An 18,401-nucleotide genomic window follows, 5' to 3' on the forward strand; every position below is an offset into this window, starting at 1 on the left:
TGGCAAAATTTTATTTGATTTATTTTTTTCTACCTACTCTAATTTACTTGTACCGCATTACAACCGCAACACTTGTCAATTGATGTGATGGATATTTGACCTAAACGTTTCTTAACGATGAATTTGAGGTCACTAAAGAAAGAGTCTATATTGAGACAGTAAGAGTTATTTCTTACTTACAGTACAGTATAGTTCTTAGTTGTTTTGTTTAGCTTATAGTTGACGGCTAGAATATGTCAGAACGTCGTTTAGGGTAATCGGGGGATTAGAAGAACTGAATACTCAGAATATTCTCATCGATTTGTCCCAGAAATATACGACTGACCAAAAAAATTGGCACATCCACACACCTATCGAAAAGAATTTAATTGGTTCGAATCCTGAGAGAGATATTATGCACGACAGCGACGATAAAATTCCCCCACTATGGGACAAGTCTTTCTCAAGAGTTAGACGGATTAAATATTTTTCGATCGGTATAGTGTACAAATCTTTACGTGAGATTGGACATCTCGTTCTTTGACCAACAGACAATTGACTGATTACTTATTTTTATATTACGTGATCCCAACGAACTTGTGACAAATACTTACAAATAATTATATAAATAAATAAAATATTTTAATAAACTAAGGTGATGTAGGGTAAAGAATAAATTTGAGCAATATAAAGACTTCTTTTATATAAATTCATAGAAAAATTCATATAAAACATTTAGTTTTCCAGTAACCAGTAAAGAATATATATTCTTAATATATATATATATATATATATATATATATATATATATTCTTATAACATAATTTATTATTAATTAAATATTTTAACAATTTCTATTTTTAAACAAAACACACCACAAACGGTTTGAACAATATAATTTTTATAATATATCAAAATAATTTTCTGACAAAACAAAAGTCAGTCTTTGTACATAAATATTTTCTTATTACAAAACACTATCATCAATTAGAATAAGCCCATTATAAAAATTGATTTTTTACCGGTTTCATTCGTTCATTATTATTTAATTGTATAGTTCCAATTGATAATTGAAAAGTAAGTTTCTTTTTGAGTTAGTCCGATGTACGATAATATTGTGAATATTTTTAAACGGTGGTTTGTGGCGTGAGTGAATATAGCAACAATTTATTAAATAGGAACAATTATGTTAGAGTTTTAGAAACATAATAACACTACCACCACAAGTAAAATTACAATTATACAGATTTCTAATGCTACTATCACACATTTTACAGAAATGCAGTTATCACTCGAACATACAATGGTTCAGGGTTTAGATATGCTATATACTTTCTTTATATTTGAAATATTTACATATAATTTTCTTAAATATTCCACAATAATAAATGGTTTGTGGAATCTTCACGTCCTGCTACTTCAGATAAATTAGATGTCCTAAAATCTTCATATCCATCGCCACCTGATATAACTAGTAACTTTATGTTGGTTCTTTGTTCTTGTTTTCCTTTATAAGAATTTCTATGTTGTGTGTCGTTGTTACCAAATGGCATTTCCACCGATGTTAAAAAGCGAACATGGCCCGTATGTCCATGTGATACGCCAGTAATTGTAGGGACAGTTGATATTTTCGTTGTTTTTGGTGAAATATGTGGTAAAGGTATAGTTAACAGTACTCCAGCTGATGTTCCTATCCACAGCAAATCCTTACACGCTAACAAAGCCGTCACCCTTAAACAGGCTGCTTTGTGTTGCCTTATAATATCATCACAACCTACAAAAACATTTCTATATATTTAGATGAAGCATTTTATTTAAAACACCTACTGGTTAACATCTTAGTGACAGCAGGTGCAACATTAATTTCACACAACAGTTCAAACGTAAGTATGTGAAAGCATTTCAGGATTGCTGAATTTTGTAAAGATAACCACACGCCGTTTCCACATAGTGCAATACATGAAATAGGTTTATTTGAATCGTTGTCTACATTAAAACTATTCTCAGTTTTTAGAGTTTCAGTATTGAAAATTTTTATGGTACTACCACAACCACACCATAATTTTCTTGAACTTGGAACAATCTTTGATACTGCCGTACTCGTTGTTCCAACGGTAACTGTTAGAGGTGAGTTGATATTCCAAGATCCTACAACAAAATGTATTATTTATTTCTTTGGTAATTGAAGCAAGATTTAAATCTTTTGTTTTATATTTGAATGTAATACGTACGTACCCATTTCTCGATAGTATATAACAAAATCACCGCTTGCAAGTGAAACAAATACGGTGTTATCAAGATATCTGAAAAATATTAATTTTATAATATAAGTAAAGATGAATAATATGCATTTGAGGTTAGTTACAATCTTTATCTGGTTTTCTGTCAGACGTTTATTAGAATTTTTTTAAGAAATCTACTTATTATTTAGAAGTGCATATCTAGTTAAAAAATTTCAGGAAAATTATGAAACACCCTGTATATATAAATATAAACAGATTATGAAAATAATTATGGAAACTTACATAATACATAAAATTGAGGAATTATGTTGTAGTTTAATTTTATTTTTCTTAATACGGATATTGTCGTTTGAATTATAAACATGAATACAGCCATCTTCAGTTCCTAACCACATAGTAGATTGCTGATTATCTGACTCTTCTACATCTACATTTGGATCATCCGTTGAATCTATTACTCCTTGTGACTCATCATTTGGTTCACAATCACTTAGATCATCTTCACTTGATGAACTACTATCAAACTGGTTTTTTTTTCGATCTTCCACATCCATTTGATTACAATTGTCCCCATTTGATTTGAATACGCTAAAATATGTAAATTAATTAATATTTAATTTTATTTGAATTCCCTAAATGATCTCTTACCTACTATTTACGCCAGGAACAGAAGCAATGCAAAGTATTCGAGCATTGCACACTCCATTGCACGATGCAACAGTAGGTTCTGGTGTTAAACTTAAAACACACACTTGTCCTACATAGCCATCACTATTGCATACCCATACGTCTTTACCGCTATCGCTCAATGTTGGTTCTGCACACGTAAACTGAAGACCAGCCCTTGTTTTCCTAATCGGTACTGTAGCTATTAATTCTGGACACGGTCTACGATCTCCAGATATTGCTAAAAATTTATCTCAACTTTATTTCAATATTAAGCGTCGCGAAGTTGTGGTCAATCATCAATTTCTTGATGTTTCATAAGTTATGCAACATTTTTTAACCTTCTAAATAATAAGTAGATTTCTTAAAAAAAATTTTAATAAAAAGCTTCCGCCTTATCCAATTTCGTCGCACTTATTACTATTAAGAAGTAAACAATGCATAAAAAAGTTGTAGAGTAATGTTTGTTACAAACTTTAACATTTTTTATTTCTTTTTCTGTTGAACTTTTGTTAGAATTATTTTTAAGAAATCGACTTATTATTTAGAAGCGCATATCTGGTTAAAAAATTTTGGATAAGTTATGCAATACCCTGTATACATATAGTATATGCTGTGTTGTTTTTGAATACCGAAGTGAGGAGAGAATAATTGTTCTTTCTATCTTTAATTGGAGGTGTCGACTTCTCCATCCGAAAACAACTATACTGTAATTGAAATATTAAATGCCTTTGAAAAAAAGTTAATACCTAATTTTTGTTTAGCCTCGCAAAATGACTCTTCCCATGATGTACGTTTTTCGGATTTAGAAAATAATATTGAAATATTCTCTAGTCCATTTCTGAAACAATTATAAAATTAATTTTTGAATACTAGAGACTCTGTGATGTCGCATCTACACAGATTTGTAGATACAGTAAGAAACTTACGGCGTATTTAATGTTAAATCTAAACCAGATAGTTGCGAATCACTATTTTGTTGATCACTCAATTGTTTACTTAAAGTTGATGACATTTCTTTTATAATTTCATCAAGCTGCGAGTGGTTACAATGCAAAGACCAACTTAACTCTGAAATCTGATTTAAAGTACTAATGTCTTCTGTTAAGTTATCAACTTCAATCATCATCTGTTTTAAGTTGTCGTCTTTTGTTTTTAACACTTCTAAATCTTCCAGTGGCACTTTCATTAAAAGCTTATATTTGTTTGCTTCTAACGTGCTCGTGACACTACCTTGTATAGTATTTGGTCTTTTTATAGTACCACTTCTTCGTTTTATACTTGTAATAAGTAATAAGTCAGAAAATAGAAATAATGCCCGTTCTTTTCTGGCTCCACCACCTGCAGACATACTGACTAAATCGTGTCGTAAATATTGTCTGTCGGTGGAAACTAAATCTATTAAGCTGAAACAAATATATACCAAGTTTTACTATAATACTAATATTCCAAAGCAAACATTTCATGTTTAAGTGGCACTTACTTCTTCGAAGTGATTAATAAATTAATTTTTATAAATTGAAGATTTACAGAAACATAAATTGGTTATGTATATGTAGGAAATACAAAAATGGAGGTTATTAAAGTTTTTAAACTCAAAGAGCAGGAATGTATTTGGAGTGTATGTTATTTTCTCTATATTATGTTATAATATTATATAAAGTCGGTGAGGATTAAATTTTAATATTTATAACATACCCTTCGATAAGACTTTCAATTTCCCTAAGTTGTTCCAATTCTAGGGCTTCTCGTTCGGTACAATTTATTTTAAGAAGTTGATCGTGAACAAGTTTTTGAGCGGAAAGTAATAAATTATGATCTGGGTGATTCATATCCGTATGTTTGATAAGTCTTTGTATAAGCAACTCGTATTTGGGAAACTTTTGTATTGGTTTTATTAATAATGAATCTAATGCCAGTTTGCCTTTATGTTCACGTGACGTATTCTAAAATATAATGACATTAGTTAATTACACAATATTTGATGATTAGTTTTACTATTATATTGAAATTTGAATGAATATGATTTTTTTATATGATAAAACAAGCATATTATTTGTTTAAAATTTCAAATTTAAAGTCAATTTTGGTGAAATTGGTGATCTATTTTATTATTTATGAATGTTTTCTATTCTTTCTATTAAAAAACGTATCTACCTTACGAATTATTTAAACAAATAATATACTCGTTATTGATTTTCATATGATTATTTAAACTTCGCTCAGTTCTATTCAAAACGTCAATATTGATAATTTGATCAATATTATTATTATTATTTATTTGTATTGTAAACATTTATATCAAACGGTTTGCATTCAGTTCGTATTCGGAAGATTTGAAAAATATAATGGAAGATGCATCTAAGTCAAGTCAAACGTCCATATAATATGCAGTAGTGACTACAATTTATTAAAATACTTACCTCCAAAAATTTACCAAAAGCTGGCTTTGATTGTTGAGCACTTTTCAAAATTTCTCTCGCTCTTTTCCAATTATTGACATAATTTGTATAGCTTTCGATAACTGAAGATTTAGAAAACTAAAAAGTTAAATAATTAAATATTGAAATTGTAGGTGTCCAGAATTAACAAATTGTATATAACTGTAAAACAAAAAATATCTAAAATTTTCATTTACTTTTCATTATATAGGGAGTTAAAAATGTTTAATTTTAATTAATTTAAATGTCTTTTAATGCTTACTATGTAAGAACCAATAACGTCGGTACCGAAGATATAGCTTAAAATAAAATTTTAGTTCTGTAAAGTTTATTTGGTACTAGTTTTCTCTTTGAATTCATACCATAGAATGGTCACTATGAATTAATTTTTCGAAATCAAAGAACTCAAATCTTTTGTAATAAGCCCCAGTTGATGAACAAGTACCTAATTAAACGTGTTACAAAAAATATTGTATATGGGATAATCTATTAAAAAGCATTGCCATTAATCTAATACTTTTTAATAAAATTTTAGCTAAACATTGGGCCATACATTTCGTTACATTTGTTTTTATATAGATTTTTCCGACAGATTTGACAGATTGGTCCCGATTTTGGATTATCATAAAGCCACCTGTGGCGTTCGGAATGCCTTACTTCAAATAAAAAACTCTCTCCCTCTCTCTGTCTATATATATAGATTCTGGACACCAAGAAATGTGAATTTATTACCATTTCTAAAAAAATATCACCTATTTTTTGTTTAATGTCCCAATGCTCTAATCGCTTTTTTAATTCATCTAGAAAGAACTGATGATGGCTTAATAAAAATGGAATCTGAAAATAATTCAAATTAGACATGCTAAAGTAAAATCTTGTACATAAAATGTTTACTTGGTAAAATATTTCGTCCACCAACAAGGCATCAAGTAAATTAGCGTTTTCAGGTAGTTTTAATGGTTCTAGGTATTTCTGAAAATAAAAGTTCATCCAACAATATTTTTATAAATAGAGTATTACCGTTACTAAGATTTGCAGCGACTCCACGTATATCCTTTCGTTATCGTATAGTTCCACCACCACATGGGTTCTTGTATCCTGAAAAAAAACTCACTTTATTAACATGTACAATTGCTACACTGAAGCTAAAAATGAAAACTAATAATATTTATATTATTAGTATATTTCTCATTGACTTATATTATTAGTTTTCTTTTTAGAATAAAATTTGGATGATATGTATAATAATAATAATTGAGATGGGGAGAGAAAATGTGTTAGAAAAGGTTTTATTTTAAGGCTGCGTGATAGGACACAGACTAGAACAAATCTCTCACTCGACCACTGTTGAAGAATTCTGAAACTGAAGCATACTTTAAATGATGCTGTTGCCTGGAATATACAAATTTCTACTATTAATCCAAATACATTGAGGCCAAGTACAAACTCATGATAATGCAGAACCAAGATGCCTTTAAGGCATCCCTTACAAGTTAATTTCTCAGATCCTATAAAACATAAGTATTCGAAAATTTGATTCAGGTCAGAATGCGGCAAGTACTAGAAGGCAGATATTTATTTTTTAAACTTTGTCAAGAGTTAGTTGAATGGGAAGATACATAAAGTATTGATACTTATTTCCAGAATACACTATGAACTAAATTGGGGTATTATGATGAATCGCTAGTATCACCAGAAAACTATTGACTGCTGGAACTACTCAAAGTAGGCAACTTCCGTGTTTGGTATACAGCGATTATTTATATTAAGTTCACTATTTCATTTTTTTTTTAATATTTAGTCTATATATAATTTACATATAATATGTTCTATGATTGAATTTTCCCGAATCATTGAGTTTGTAAGTCTCTTCGAGAATTAAGGAATTTTAGGTGTAGATCTCACTAAGGCACTAACTAGTAGGACAAATTGTCTTCAACATGTATATTACTTTCATCCTTTCACCTTTATTAATGAAGAAAATGACAAAGGCAATTAAAGGGCTTTGACCCATAAAATATGAACTATTTTAAACTTAGTCAATAGTTTTCTTGTTATAAATTTGACATTTTCTGGCTTTATAATGTTATTAGTTCGGTATAAATAAATAAATCTGTTTTGTTCGTTGTTATATATCAGTTATTATTAATTTTTGATTAAAATATAGTGAATACGCAACGTATGAAGTAGGGCAAAATGCACAACCACCTGTAGGTTATTTTTATGAAATGCTCATATCGCAAATATTATCAAACACACTGTTCTGAATTAATTTGTGTAATTGTCACTAGTACAATCGGAGGATAAAAAATATATAAATGTAATAGTAACATGTTGTCTTACAAAAGAATACTTACCGAGTGCTAGAAAAATGTTGACAATATCATATCCATTTCTTGACTCTTTAGTAAATTGTGACACGCAGAGTCGCTTTCATGGATGATTTTTGAAAAAACTTACCTAAATTTGTACATCTCAAACTTGAATTTATTTAGAATATAATTTAGGAAGTGGCAATCAAATATCCCACAGTATATTTAATTTTAATTATTATATTATAAGAGAGTATATGAAAAGAGGTTCTAAACGGTATGGCTACCTGGATAAATAATTCAAACAACACTTTTAAAAATACCAATGTCAGAGTGTAGGACATTAAATACAGAAAATCCTAAAACATTCCAAGTACGTACATTGTTACATTGTTCTTTGTTTAGAAAATCATGAGCATTTGGAGAATATACTCATCAAAAGTGACAGTGACTTTATTGAAATATTCGAGAAAATAGTTTTACATATATTAAGTATGTTCGTAAGTGTGGAATGTATTAAAATAAGTCAGTGCATCAAATATATCAATAAATTTATTGTCTCATTGAAATTAAATGTACTTTTATATCAAACAAATTAAATCAAATGCCGACTATATCAGATGTGTGAATGTGTGCTTAAATGTGAAAAAGTTTTTTTTAAGTAAGTGTGTTAGTGTATTTTAAAGTTCAAACGACAGTTTCTCGATAAGTAGCGGACAATGGTAAAGAGAATTTAATTTTGTTTGTTTTCAGAAAGTTTTTAGTGAAAACTGGGGTGGACAATATAATGATATAATTAAATGCAAAGTGGCAAATAATTAATTTGCATATTTGGATAGTAAAAAATACTCAAGTCTTAGAAGTGGTAATTTATTAATTCACGTTCTCTTCCATTATCGTCAATTTGAGGTAAAAAATATTATTTTTACTTACACTTATAGCTGCAATCTATAAACATGTATAAGTATGCTTATTTTTTAAAATTATTTATTAAAAACATTTTCTTTTTTCTTAGTTGAACTTATGGTTAAGATTATAATAAAAATTAAATTTCTTAAAGTAATTGCATAAAATTTATTTTTTCAGTATTAAAATGAATTTAATTAATTAAAATATGTATATTATTCATAAATCAATAACAGGAGTACTTAAGAAAAATGTCGTGGTTAGAAAGATGCCATTAGTGTATTTTTAAGACGTTCAAACGACAGTTTCTCTATAAGTAGCGGACAATGGTAGTTTTATCTATCATTCTCAAAAGGCGCTGAAGAATCACGAGAGTTCAATTTGTTTGTTTTCAGGAAGTTTTAAGAGAAAAGTGGGGTGAAAAATATAATAATATAATTAAATGCAAAGTGGCAAATAATTAATTTGCATATTTGGATAGTAAAAAATACTCAACTCTTAGAAGTGGTACTTTATTCATTCATGTTTTTTTCCATTATCGTCGATTTGAAGTAAAAATTATTATTTTTACTTACACTTATAGCTGCAATCTATAAACATGTATAAGTATGCTCACTTTTTAAAATTAATATTTATTAAAAACTTTTTTCTTAGCTGAATTTATGGTTAAGATTATAAGAAAAAATAAATTTCTTAAGGTAATTGCATAAAATTTATTTTTTTAGTATTAAAATGAATTTAATTAATTAAAATAAGTATATTATTCATAAATCCATAACAGGAGTACGTAAGACAAATATCGTGGTTAGAATGAATTAACAGAATAGTATAATAAAAATAGAATACCTAAACAAATCAATTAACTATCAGATAAAATTGAGGTTACCGATTGTGATTGGGCGTCAAAATTGGTGGCATCTGACAAATTTTGCGACTCATCTTCACTATCCAGATCTTGATCTTCAACGTTACAAAATCCTTCCATAATGCAAATGTAATTTTCGTCGTAATTCGTTACTAATTCTACACATTTCAACTAGCATCTCATTTTTAAGCGTGCCACACCTTTTCTTGTGTATAATAAACTGGCACAACATGCGCCGACGCCGTAATGCGACGCACATTAAAGCGTCGCGACACAGCTAGCGAAGGCCTTATCGTTACCAGGTAATTTTAATGGGGGTAGAATAATCGGGAAAAAAATTCTCTTTATCAATGAACACTGAAAAAGTACTCAATGCACACATGTTGGAGGACAATTCAATTGTCTATTGAAAAAATAGCTTTTGTTCAAAATATTTCATTCGATTTGTTAAAGTAGTTGATAAATTCTACAAATTTACATCGAAATTATTATGAGATTAAGTAAATATACACTCATACTTCTGATATTTTAATATAAAATACGTACACATACAATAAAAATCTGATCTGGCTACATGCGTCCTTACGAAATACTTCATTTCTTTACAATAAGCATTGAGGCTAGGTTAAAAAATTCTTAAATTTAGAACTAGGTTCCTGTTGTTTACGGTATAGAGAAAATGTTTACGGTCAGTTAATATTTCACTGATTGATACTGGCTATTTTTGCTCTCTCCAAAATGATGAAAAAATTGAATTAATATGTTGCTAGCTAATAGCTACAACTACTTTGAAATTTAACAAAATTATTATTATACATGTAAGTACGTACCCGATCTGTAATATAATATAATGCGGTAGGGAAAGTGAAGTAAATTATTAAGCGTATTATATTATGTTGTGACTTGTAAGACATTATTTTTAATAATATCATCAACCTAACAGTGTTTTTCACTTTCACTTTTACGACATTTGTGGCATTACTGTAGCTGTAAAAGGGCTTACTAATCGCTTATCAATCAGAGAGGAACTTCTTGCAATCATTGCTTCTACAAACACTTTCACCCATATTATTCGGTCATGCATGCATATCAAAAGATTCGATTTTCAATTTTCAATGTTGTTTATAAAATTAACCAAACATGAAACTGATTTTATTGATAATGATCATGACAATTCGATACCCAGAACAGAGAATAATTTTTCTGTAAATAAACAAAAATACCGTCTTTTTATATTTTATTGTTTTATTTAATTTTTTGTCAATAAACGAAATTAATGCAAGGGATATAAGTTAGTGAAAAAAAGTGGCATTTTGATGAGATAGTGGTATGAATAAAATTATAATATAAAGTGTAGAAAAATCTACTTACATTGTATTGCTGTTGATGAGTATCAGCTATTGCAAGTTGTTCAGAACTGCCTCTAAGTAACTGCTCCAATAATTCACTGGAAACTTCATTATTACTGTATCTCTCCAGTGCTGAAGGACTAGACGATGTGCGTTGGTGGCTAATGATCCTTGATTCAATTTCGCTTGGCACCGAACTGTCTCCACTAGTTTTACATTTGTGAAGTAATTTCGAATTTTTTTGAGATAATTGTGTTTCGTCTAAAGACGTATTGCATTGACCTCTCGTATGTTTAGGTTTATTTTGAACACTACTTAAGTCTTCTAGAAATTGTAAATCATTGTGGATATGTTTTCTTCCCTCGGGTCTTTTCATTTCTGCTTCTAACATTTGGCCATATGGTCCTCGTAATGGTCGTTTTGAGTATCTACGAGGTATTGAAGGACTTGTAGTTAGACTTATTCTGCTTTCACAGTCGGAAATATCTGAAGGAGCTAAAGAAATTTGATCTAACTTTCTTTCAATTGTGTCCGGTTCACCCTCAGATAAGGAATCTGATCTAAATAAGTTAATTCCACGACAAGTGTTTTTCAATTGCTCTTTTTCTTCGGAAGATTGTGAAACAAGTCGACCACGAATTGAAACTAAAGGCCATTCTGGGCACGTGTTACTTTCATCAGGACTAAGAGGCTCTTCTTGAGGACTACTCCATATCGGGAATTCTGACTTTTCCTGGATTTGAAGTTTCGTTATATCTTTTAAAGAATCTTGTAAATGTTTATTGGAAGTTTCTTTGCAAGAATCTAATACAGACTCTTCCACGAATTGTGGTATAACTTCTTCTGATGATTGATAGGTATTCGGCCATTGAGATATATATATGCCTTTTCTTCTTCGAGATTTGTCTCTCCTTTTGTCAAAAGATTGTTTTTTTTGAGGTCTAGGTCCAACTGTTGGAAAGCTTTCAGATTTTATATCATCTAATTTCACTTTATTATTAGAGGAGTTACATGAGCTTGATAATTCTGTAGAACCAATTTCAGATTGCTGCGTATTCTCTTTAAAATTAACAGGTAACTTGCTATCATCTGTAGCCGTATGTTTTACTATATTTTTTGTTCTTGGCAATGTTGCTACATAATTATTTGCAGTAGATGAATTTTCTCCGTCTTGATTCTCATTAGAGGCAGATCGTCTGCGTATATATTTATTATCATCGGAGCAATAGTCTACTTGCGAAAATGATGCACTCCTCAAAGGAGGAATTCGTCGGTTAAAATCTTGAGTAACTGTGGGACTCTCGGATGTGGATACTGAAGGGATACTAACTATCCTTGAGGCGTGCCTTGTTCTGGGCGGTGGTATTGGCCCGGGTCCCCTTTTTAGTCGATCACTAAGCTCCTTGAAGCGATGATCATTACCTCTCTTATCGGCAGCAGCAACAGAACGATTTCCGCCGAAGCGGAATCTGGGGAGACGTTCCAGGATGATGTCGTCTTTATTATTGTTAATACTGGTATCACCGTAATCTGTAATCCTTGGATATATTTGTGGTCGCACCAAGGCACAACGTTTTTGAGGACTTTTTAAATGACACGTGCCCGAATAAAATATATCACGCACTGTAGCCGAACTTGTTTGTTGAACGAGCGACGGCGCTTGTTCTGACGTAGCATTCTCGGTCATCTTCATTCTATTTGCGCTACTAATTATATCTGCGCTATTAATAGCGTGCTGTGAGTGTGTTGTAGCAAGCAGAGAATTTCGGGAGACGGGACTGCTTGGGTCGCATTCACATCCAAAGCCAATGTCGTCGATACCTGAAGTGGTCGCAGAAGTAGTGCCACACTCCGACATTATCATTGGAGATGGCCAACAGCACTGAGAACGGTATCGCGGTCCGGAACCAGGAGGAGGTGGAGATACCGCTCTCAATCTCATTTCGTAACCGATCTGGCCGATGCACTTGTATCTGAAAATTTATAAAATAATTCCTTATATTTTACAATCCAAATATTGCTTTTTGTATTGTTTTAATGATTGTAATGACACATCACATGATGACATACACTAAGAACAATTCTTTTTAATTTAATCTAATTTTATAATTAATAAGTGCGTAAACATTTCGTACCTCAATTTATATACACATTTTATTTCGGACAGTTTTCATAAGTAAAGCAACCAAACCAAATTAAATAAGAAATTGTAGAAAAGTTCCGGAATGGTGAAAAGCAGAGTAAAATTGCAGTAGATTTAAATTTAAACAAATCGATCATTTCGAAGACGATTAGACAGGAAAACAAAAAGGCTTGTTGTTCCAGACACTTTTATTAGCATAAATCAAAAAATAAACGAACAGTGTTGGTGAGTATCATAAAACGAAGACTAAAAGGAACTGGTGTCTATGGTAGAAAACCAGCAAAGAAGCCCTTCATTTCTGCAAACTATAGAGCTGCGAAACTACTTTTGCAAGAGAACTAGTGACAGATAGGCATTCGAAAACAATTTTGTTTTCCGATGAAAGTTGGTTCCAATTATTCAAATTTGATAGCATTTCATAGGTGAGAGGACCAGTTAATGAAAGATATAATCCTAAGTACACTAGACCCACTGTGAAGCATGGTGGAGGAGGCGTTATGTTTTGGAAATGTTTTTCTGGGTTTGGCATGGATCCATGTTAGACGGGATAATGGATAGTTTTGTTTATCGTGACATTCTGTACAACGATCCGGTTGGTGCGCTTCTCAAGGAGTACGTGTCATGCCTTGACCAGCAGAAAACCCAGACCTCAATCTAATGGAAAACCTTTGAGAAAAAAATTGATCAGAAAATCGATGCAAAAAGACTGTTAAATATGACAAAATGACCTCTACGAAGAAGTTAAAAATCACTCAAAAGAAAATTCGAACGATTATATTGAAAAGCTATTAAAATCAATGAAGAAGAGGTGTTAAAAATAATGGGTATGCTATTAGATACTAAATAAAAGAAGGCTAAATGTACGTAAGATTGTTTTATTTTAGAGTTGTTCTACATTTGATCCTTGAATATTTTTCAAATATTAATAAATACCTAACTAAACCCACTAATAAACAATTATATTGCTGTATTGTTTTTATCAAACATACTGCATAACTGACAATAATATGTATATTTAAGTTGCTCTACATATGAGCGATAGTGTACCTGATGCATAAAAAAGCTTCTTTACCATTACCCACTCGACATATTCAAAAACGCATATCTATTCGTCAATATTAACAATCTCTAGCACTTCCGCTAGGAAGCACGACTTTATTCTCAAAAAGAAATCATTGAGTTTAATCTATTTTCCCTTATTTACCAATGCTCTTAGTTATTAAAGTGAAAATATATAAAAGAAAAAAAAATTTTTTTCATTGTTAACCCGTATAATGCTGTAAATTCACAATCAAAAAAGATATCATTTGTTTTCAGAGCAGTATGTGCCATTATGTATTTAAATTTTCAAAAATATACCTTTCAGGAAATATTTCTTTATAAACTCTACTATAGAATAAATAACTCATTTATATGTCATTTATTTTGCAAGAAAAACATTTAGTACATGATAAATCATTAAGTAAATAAATGTAATCAATAAAGTATGTGATTTTTTAAATCAAGTATAAATACCATGACCTGTAAAGTAAAAAAAATATTAAATTAAATTGCACATCTATTTTTATTTTAAATTTTATGCCAAAACTTCGATCGTTTCATTAATGTTGAAATTAAAATGTATAAGAAATAACAATTTATAGGTATTTTGTAGAAATTGGTCCGGTCACCTAAAACGTTTATCGATATCAGATCACTTTTTAATTTTTTCAATCATAAAAGAAATTAAAAGTAAATTGTAAAACAAACTGTTTAATATCGTCTATATTTATTATTTATACAACGGTTCCATGGTGTAATGGTTAGCACTCTGGACTTTGAATCCAGCGATCCGAGTTCAAATCTCGGTGGAACCTCACTTTTTTATTAATAGATATTGAAATACCGCGATTTCGGAGTGATATTTTTGCGGAACGGTTTAGTCGCTCTCTCAGCCAGTTAATCGGGAACGGGGTACATAGCAGGAAGTTCTCGCCGGGAACAGCGAATGCTCTAAATGTGAAACGCTCGAAACGGAAATACCCGAGGGTGTACGAGTCGATGTCATGTGCGTGCTGGTAACTCATGCGCATGCTCATGGAGGAACGTGCGACTGGGATGGGCTACAGGAATTTAATTTGAAATCGCAACATCAACCGCCAATTATAAATATTTAGGGTTGCGCACCGAATAGTATAAATAATAACAGTGAGTCAGTGTATTCAAACTTTATAATAAATGTAATATTCTTATGGTTTTCCCATTATTAAATTATTAGTAGTAAATGAATATGTTTTACAATAAAAATAATAATTTTAAGAGTATTCAAAGTAATATCTACAAAAGGGATCAACATGCATGTTATCTTCTCAGCCGTATTATACTAGTATTAGAAAATATGACAAAGACATCAAACATATCAAACATATTTAAACTTTTAGCAACAAGCAGTAATATATGTATGTAATATTTTGACAAGAAGCATTGAAGACCTTACTTAAATAGTGAAAAGGGGAAATATATATGGATATTAGTTAAAATTATACTTATGAATTGTTAAACTATTAAATTTTTAAAATGGATCTGAAGTATTGTACTACTGTGATGATGTGAAAACCTTAATTCATTTAAATGGTGAAACATAAAATATGTATGTAACTAGACTCCTGTTACCAAATAAGTAAATAAAGAATTTACTCTGAAGGTACCTTAACAAAGTTTGTTGTTTGTAATATTTTTAGTTAGAAAAATTACTTTCTAATTATTTATAAACTTAGTATTACTTTAAGTAATTATTCAAAGTGTAAATAATAAATATTTTAATAATTTATCTTACTTCTTTGTCATTCATTTTAATTAAAGGAGTTTTATTGAGATTGATTATTATAATTAGTTTGTTAAATCTAGAGAACAGTATTACAGTATATCAATCAATCAATCAAGGAGTTTGGATGGATGGACAGATGGGTGTCATAGCAGCAAGTGATATTTTAGTGTTTTTTCTTTAATATTATCGATAACAAACATCATTACAAATATTTTAGTATCTTAGTTGATTGGGTAATAAATTTAACGTATAGATTATTTTATTCAAAGTATGGATTATAATCCATTGATGTTTTTCATACACACTATCTTACATAGTGTTAAATTATCTCGTGAATTTGTTAATTATTTCAACCACATTAGATTAGGTTAGAGGTACGAAATAGCTCTTTTTAATATCTAAAGGTTTAATTAATTTATAAACAGTTCAATTAATTAATTAACAAACTAAATTTGCGCATAAACTTTAATAAATAATTACTTGTTAAATGAACCCTAACCATTATATATTAGGGCAATATCAAATGGGTGCAAAATTTAGGTGTTCTCTATATTATTTAACTATTTAATAACTATTTACAATAATCAACTTGACAAAAAGAAAGATAAATTATTAAAATATTTATTATTTCCACTTTGAATAATTAATTCTGAACAATAATACTAAGTTTATAAATAAATATTTATCTAATTAAAGAAATTACATTAAACAAGAAATTTTGTTAAGGTATCTTCAGGGTAAAGTGTTTATTTACTTATTTTGTAACAGATAAAGTCCAATTACATATTTTATGTTTCACTATTTAAATAAATTAAGGTTTTCACATCATCACAACATAATATTTCGGATTCTTTCTAAAAATTGAGTAACTTCAACAATTTATAAGTTTAATTTTAAAGGTGAACGAGTTATTATTTATAATATTCGATGCGCACCCTGAATATTCATAACTGGCGGTTATATGCACGTTCCTCCATGAGCATGCGCATGACATCGACTCGAATGGGCTCGGATATTCCCGTTTCGGGTATCCGACATTTCGAGCGTTCGGCATTTCAAGCGAACGAGCAAAGTCAAATCGCGCGAGCCTTATTTCATTATCGTTTCAATTTTGATATTCGCGTTCCACATTGTGTCCTTCCATATTTCGAAATACAAAAATATAAATAAATCTCATCTATTCATTAATTACGTCACAAGATGGGAAGGGGGCTTCAACAAATCTGCACATGCGCTTATCTAAATGCAGTTTTAGATTAGGTCTTTGATTTTTTAAACTCCCGTGTGTAGTACAAGGGTCTGTATTACTTCTATGTGTCGAAATTCGTGTCTCCTTAGTTTTCTGCGTTGAATTTACACATGTACGCGTTTTTTGTGAATAATTAGTTAGACTCACTATTAACTAAACAAATACAGACGTGAAGATAAATTACAATTGTTAATTTTGTTTACTATTTGTCTCCAATTAAATTACTCAATTATACAGTTTAACTCATTCAGAATTGGGTTACTACTTATATACTATTTTTCCTATAATTTGTATCTTTTCACATCATCAATTGCCAATTATTTGAGTCGAGATCGTTTTAAACTACCAAGGTTTCAATACAATAAAAAGTTTCAAATAAGAACAAATAAACATAATAAACATTTGAAAAACAAAAATTAAAATTTTAGAAATTATTTGCTTCACCGGGTCCTCCTCTAACGAACAAGAAAACATAGTAACAAGTAACAAATTTAGACGACTGTCAGACTAGTTTAATCTTGGTAAAAGAGAATAAATATACCTTTTAGATATTGGTCCATTTACATAACTTTATTATTCAATTGAATTTGAAAACAATTATTTTTTAATAGGTGGTAATATTATAAATTGAGATAAATTTGTATATAATATATATATAGTTCTATAATAAATTAATTTCAAAATAAAAGGTTTAAATTAGGCTTGATTTCACTAACTCTATTTATTCATTTAAACGTTAAAATTTACAATGATTTGCTCTAACTGAGTCTAATCATTCTTAAATATGTATTTAGAAGATTATTTAAAAAATTATGATTCTGTTCATGCACATTCATAGGTTGAGATTCATTTCTATCATATCTAACAAGTCATGAGATTTTTTAAATTTATTTCTTCAAAAGAAAAATTTGAAAGTTCTGATGAGAATTATAAAAGAATGTAGTGAAATATTATTTCGTTGAAACTTATTAAATTGTCATTGTTAACATTTGATTTTTATCTTCAACGATGTGTTATATATACGTCGATAATTTACATACCTCTTATAGGAATCATAAGGATGATTATTTTTGCAGGTGGAGCAATCGTCGCACCAAGATATACATTCCTCATGCGATCTAGACATGCCTTAGTATGAGTGAAGCCTGTTGTGTGCGAACATCATAAATATCAAGACACATTATTAGTGCATTTACTCTCTATAGATTAATGGCCACAGGTTATTGTTTCACCCACACAACTCACAGTTTAAACTATATGCGACCGAGAAGTACATTTTGTTGTACGCGTACCGGATATCTTACATACGACCGCAACTAGCAATCCATTTGAAACTAGCGACAGAATAAACAGGTACTTCAGTCACAGACGTTGTCCGTCGCTAGCCGTTCGAATCAAACGGTTTGATTCTTAACTGGTCACTGTCCTTAACCCCTCTCCAA

At 30.0% G+C, this 18,401-nt stretch overlaps 1 protein-coding gene and 1 non-coding gene across 2 annotated transcripts; one reads left to right on the forward strand and one right to left on the reverse strand.

Moving 5' to 3' along the window:
- Positions 1-662: 662 nt before the first annotated feature.
- Positions 663-18,304, reverse strand: LOC109600642 (rho guanine nucleotide exchange factor 17). Its single transcript, XM_049970572.1, has 14 exons — positions 18,000-18,304; positions 10,784-12,734; positions 6,350-6,427; positions 6,224-6,301; positions 6,062-6,166; positions 5,312-5,428; positions 4,587-4,834; positions 3,818-4,294; positions 3,638-3,729; positions 2,871-3,129; positions 2,505-2,810; positions 2,215-2,282; positions 1,807-2,127; positions 663-1,753 (listed from the first exon to the last, which is right to left on the reverse strand). The coding sequence occupies exons 1-14, from the start codon at positions 18,083-18,085 to the stop codon at positions 1,347-1,349; spliced, it is 4,593 nt and encodes a 1,530-aa protein (XP_049826529.1). The 5' UTR covers positions 18,086-18,304; the 3' UTR covers positions 663-1,346.
- On the forward strand, positions 14,689-14,760 carry Trnaq-uug (transfer RNA glutamine (anticodon UUG)). The gene has a single exon. It is a non-coding gene; the product is annotated as a tRNA-Gln (tRNA).
- Positions 18,305-18,401: the final 97 nt, after the last annotated feature.

The sequence above is a fragment of the Aethina tumida genome, chromosome 1 (assembly GCF_024364675.1).
Source record: "Aethina tumida isolate Nest 87 chromosome 1, icAetTumi1.1, whole genome shotgun sequence".
NCBI lineage: Eukaryota > Metazoa > Arthropoda > Insecta > Coleoptera > Nitidulidae > Aethina > Aethina tumida.

Bases quoted from the DNA above. Each gene is read 5' to 3' on its own strand.
- LOC109600642 (XM_049970572.1), bottom strand. From the start codon at position 18,085: ATGTCTAGATCGCATGAGGAATGTATATCTTGGTGCGACGATTGCTCC. The intron at 12,735-17,999 runs GTATGTAAATTA...ATAAATTTTCAG, and splicing joins CCTTATGATTCCTATAAGAG to ATACAAGTGCATCGGCCAGA. The intron at 6,167-6,223 runs GTAAACATTTTA...AATTATTTTCAG, and splicing joins TGGACGAAATATTTTACCAA to ATTCCATTTTTATTAAGCCA.